Raw genomic sequence first — 4,680 nt, forward strand, 5'->3', positions numbered from 1 at the left:
TTCCTCCTGCACGCAGTGGGGCACCTTTGCTTTTCCTCACTCCCCTGCTCGGAGGTCGGGGGGCAGGCAGCCTGGCCGTTCCTCCTGCACGCAGTGGGGCGCCTTTGCTTTTCCTCACTCCCCTGCTCGGAGGTCGGGGGGCAGGCAGCCTGGCCGTTCCTCCTGCACACGGTGGACATGCTTGTTCTGAAGCGAGAGCAGGCTGGGGAGAAGGAAGAGGCGCTGAGACGACTCTGCTGTCCTTGTGCTGTGTGTTCACCTCCAGGCCCTGGTTTCTTTTAAATGGTGGGAATCCTTCACGATGCCCGCCCTCCCTCCCCCACCCACACAGCTCACGAAAGGTGCTTCTCAGTCATCCCCGCCCTGGCCAGCAGCCTGACTGCAAAACCTTCATGTTGGGTAAACTGATCTCCCCTGTGGAGGTCAAAATTTTTCTTGAATTTGGAAATCTTTGAGACTTCTCGCGTTGTTTGAGCCACAGTGCTGCTTCAGAATATTATACCGACTTCTCAATTTCTCATTTTTCTTGTCTTATCACTGAGCCTATTTTGAGGAAATAAGACGTTTTTTGTTCCTAAAGGAAAAGGCATTTAGTGGAAGGAAAGAGCATGTGTTGAAGAATTATATTAAGAAGCTCACTTAGGCTGGGTATGGTGGCTCACACCTGTAATCCCATCACTTTGGAAGGGTGAGCCGGGGGGATCCCTTGAGCCCAGGACTCCAACTACAACAATTTAAGAAAAGAAGTTCACTTAACTCAGCTACCCTGTGTCGCTGATGCATCGCCTCTTTGAATATTATTCCTGTGAGGACGGTGCCATCAGATGGTTCCTACGGTGGGAATTGCTGGTCAGCTAAATCTTCTCGATAGCGGAATCATGCTCGTGGCTCTGAACGTGTGGCGTTTGGTTTTCCATTCTGAGTTACTTCACTTAGAATAATGGCCTCCAGCTCCATCCAAGTTGCTGCAAAAGTCATGGTTCTGTCCTCCCGGCTGAGGAGTGGTCCTTGGTGCCGCCTGCCCTGTGCGAAACGGCAGCAGCCTCACCCCCCGCCTACCGTCTGTCATGTTTGTCCCTGCGTCATCTGCCGTCACTTGGCACCACTCATGTGTGCTTGTTCATTTGCCTGTTACCTGTCCTCCCCAGACCCGGCTCCCTCAGGACAGGGCCTGGGCACACACTGCCAATCTTCACATCCCTGTCGTGGGTATCAGCTGTGTGTTGAATACACAGGGGCAAAGGAGACCTTGTGGGCGAGATTCCCCCCAGCGTGGATGGTGAGCTTCCACAGCGTTCGCTGGCTGAGATGTAAACCTGCAGAGCGTGATGTGGACTGCTTTCAGTACATGCCATGGACTGCCCTTGGGGTCCAGTCCGTGGTCCATGGAAACCATGTGTGTGACCAGCTGGGCTTGGTCTGTATGTCTGGGGACACCGGAAGAAGCAGTCGTTTTGGAGGTGTGCGGGAGGGAGGAAAGCTTCAGATGGAGGTTGAGCTCTGAGCTGTGAGCTCATGGAGAGTTTAATTCTTCCGGCCACGCGCCGAGGGTCTGCTCAGAGCCTTCCTCCCTCTGCTTAGAGCCCTTCGCCACCTGCGCCCGTTTTTCTTGCAACCTCTCCTCCATTCCCTGCTCTCAGAGCTGTGGCATCACTCATGAGAACGCCCGGTGTTTTCTAGGATCCCTGGCCGCCTGAACGACAGGAGGACGCCCCTGGGTGAGCTGAACTGGATCTTCACAGCCATCACAGACACCATCGCATGGAACGTGCTCCCTCGGGGTGAGGCGCGGGCCGGGCCTTGGGGAGGGAGGCTATGGCCTTGAGTGTGCGGGGAGCCGACCCTTGGACCTGAGAGGAGTCAGATAGGATCCATGAGTGCCTCACTAGTGAGGAAGACAGTGGGAGGGAGGGGCTGAAAAGTAGACTGCGACCGCCTTAGGAGGTTTCTGCGAGGGGGTGAGTTACTGCACGCCAGGTCCTCAGAACAGTGGTGTGGAGAGACTGCGTGTCAGCGTTGGCCCTGACCGGTCGCACAGCCTTTACCGCACACCAGCGGCTTGTCTTCAGAGTCACTGGCATTATTCACATTGGCCGAAAACCAGAATTGCTGTTGTAAGACTTGTTTGTGTTTTTTGTTTATTGATTGGTTGATTTTGGGTGTTTGTTCACATTATGTATATGTGCACTGTGTGTGTGTACACGTGTACATGTGTGTATGTACACACGTGTGTATACATATGCGTATTTGTGTGTGGGTATTTACATATGTGTGTGCGTGTATGTATTTGTGTGCATATGTGTGTACATGTGTATGTATCTGTATGGGGTGTATCTTTGTATACATTGTGTACATGTGTGCACATGCATGTGTGTATGCATGTATATTTGTGCACGTGTGTGTGTAAGCATGTGTGCGTGTTTCAGCATGAGTGTGTGGTGCTGATGGGAAATATGCATATTAGTCCCAACTTGTTTTTAGCAATTTTTGATAGAAGTGAATTTGTGTATTTGACTTTAAATGCTAGACACAAGTTACTGAAGATTTCTTTTTATCTTTGATCTCTCCTCAGATCTCTTCCAAAAGCTCTTCAGACAGGACTTACTGGTGGCTAGTCTGTTCCGAAATTTTTTATTGGCGGAAAGGATTATGAGGTCGTACAACTGCACTCCCGTCAGCAGCCCGCGTCTGCCGCCCACGTACATGCATGCGATGTGGTGAGTGTTTCAGGATCCTCCAGGTGCTGTGCTCCCCTGCCCTTCGCAGCACTGTGATGTCATGGAATTGCACAGAGCTGGGCAGGGAGGCCCCACGCCTAACCTGGGGACCCCGTGTAGCATTAACAAGTGAAGCTAAATGCAGGGCTCCCAGAGATCTCCACACGGCGGAATGGGGGTCTCCTTTGGAGGGCAGAAACCTTGGAGGGCCTTTGAGGACTGCACGGGAGCAGCGGCCAGCTGAAGCCTCCCAGCTCTGCAGCTCGGGGGGGCAGCACTTTGCAAGAGGGTTTCTGACCTTTTAGAAACCAGTAGTGAGAAAATAACTTGCTGACTTGAATTTATGAAGCACATCCAAGATCACCCTGGAGAATTAAACTGTTGGGCTCACGATCAATTAGTTTTTATGCTTATTTCTCACACACACACACGCTCATAAGTGTAATCTTTTATGACTATTGATTATAGTTCCATCCCATTGCTGAGTTGCTATTTATGCAACTCCTAATGGTAGTAACAGTGACAATGATGTGATTTGTTTTTAGTCTAGACATTATATTTGAAGACGTTTGGTTTCTTTCTGTTCTGTGGCTGCCCTAACAGAAGCAGGTTTGGGCAAATTCTAAAATAGTATTAAAGCAAAGAAAAATATTTCTGTTCATCAATGGGAGAAACCATAACAACACGAATATTTTTAAAAGAGCGATTAATGTATACCTAGCCTCAGAAGCTATTGTATGGCATATTTTCCTTGCCCGGTTTACTTTAGCTAGTGTTTTGTGTTTTCTTTTTAAATGTATACGTGACCACTTTCCCTCAACACTGGAAATGCAGAGGAGCAAGAAGAAATCTAAACTCATTACCCATCACCCACTCCAGAAAAGTTAGAAATAATCTAATTTTTAATATTTATAGTCAACATTTATATGAGATAGATCAAAATACATTATACCCAGCACAGCACTTGGACTTTAAACAGAAAAAGTTAAAGCATGCATGATCTGTGTCCTTCTTAAGAGTCTGTAAGATAAAATAGAGAACTCTGATAAGGAGAAAAGAAAATTGAAGTACACCATTTAAATAATGTGTAAATAAAACCACCACACATTAATTTTTCACGAATCCATGAATAACAGAGCTGTAAAAGAGAGAGTTGTTTGAAAAGCCTTTGCAGTATTTAGAATAAATATTTAAAATAAACATTTTTTTTAAATAAATAGAGCATTTTTGAAAGAGTATATTCTCAAAATGGCCTTATTCCTTTAAGTAAAGTAAGGCCTTAAATGCTGTCTCTATTTCTTCTGAGACAGGTTTTTGTAATAAATTTATTTTAGAAAGAGAAGGAAAAAGAAAAAAAAAGAGCTGAAGGGGTCAGTGCCACATCAGATCCTGGATCAAAAACTAGTTCAGTGCTGGGAGCCAGTTGAGCACTCAGAGTGGGGCTGGGCAGGGTCTCCAGGCTTGCAGATTCCCCTTACCAGGAATCAGTCCATGGAAACCTTTTTCCTTCTAGCGCATATTTTCTCCAGATGTAAAAGCACCTGTCTGATGTGCTTAGCTGCAGAGTTAAAGACAGTGGCATCACATTGGTGTCCGTGGTCAAAGACCAGAGCCAGAGCACAAAGAGCAGCCAGGAGGGATGAGCGGGCGAGGATGGGTGCTGGGAGGGGCATGTGGCGAGTTTGGCGTGGGGCAGCCACATCCCACCTCTCCATCTAGAGGCCGTGTGGCGAGGCCAGTGTGGGGCAGCCACATCCCACCTTTCCGTTTAGAGGCCGCGTGGCGAGGCCATTTAGAGGCCACGTGGTGAGGCCAGCACAGGACAACCACATCCCACCTCTCCATCTAGAGGCCGCGTGGCGAGGCTGGCGTGGGGCAGCCACATCCCCCCTCTCCATCTAGAGGCTGGGTGGTGAGGCCCGCGTGGGGCAGCCACATCCCCCCTCTCCATCTAGAGGCTGGG

General features: G+C 48.9%; 1 protein-coding gene across 1 annotated transcript in view; it reads left to right on the forward strand.

Moving 5' to 3' along the window:
- Positions 1-4,680, forward strand: part of RPTOR (regulatory associated protein of MTOR, complex 1) — a 448,104-nt gene that overhangs the window by 300,243 nt on the left and 143,181 nt on the right. Inside the window, exons 8-9 of the mRNA XM_011967646.1 lie at positions 1,681-1,781; positions 2,573-2,717. Of these exons, the coding sequence (XP_011823036.1) occupies positions 1,681-1,781; positions 2,573-2,717 (246 nt within the window). The remainder of the gene's footprint in view (positions 1-1,680; positions 1,782-2,572; positions 2,718-4,680) is intronic.

Source organism: Mandrillus leucophaeus, unplaced genomic scaffold, assembly GCF_000951045.1.
Source record: "Mandrillus leucophaeus isolate KB7577 unplaced genomic scaffold, Mleu.le_1.0 Scaffold1, whole genome shotgun sequence".
Classification (NCBI taxonomy): Eukaryota; Metazoa; Chordata; class Mammalia; order Primates; family Cercopithecidae; genus Mandrillus; species Mandrillus leucophaeus.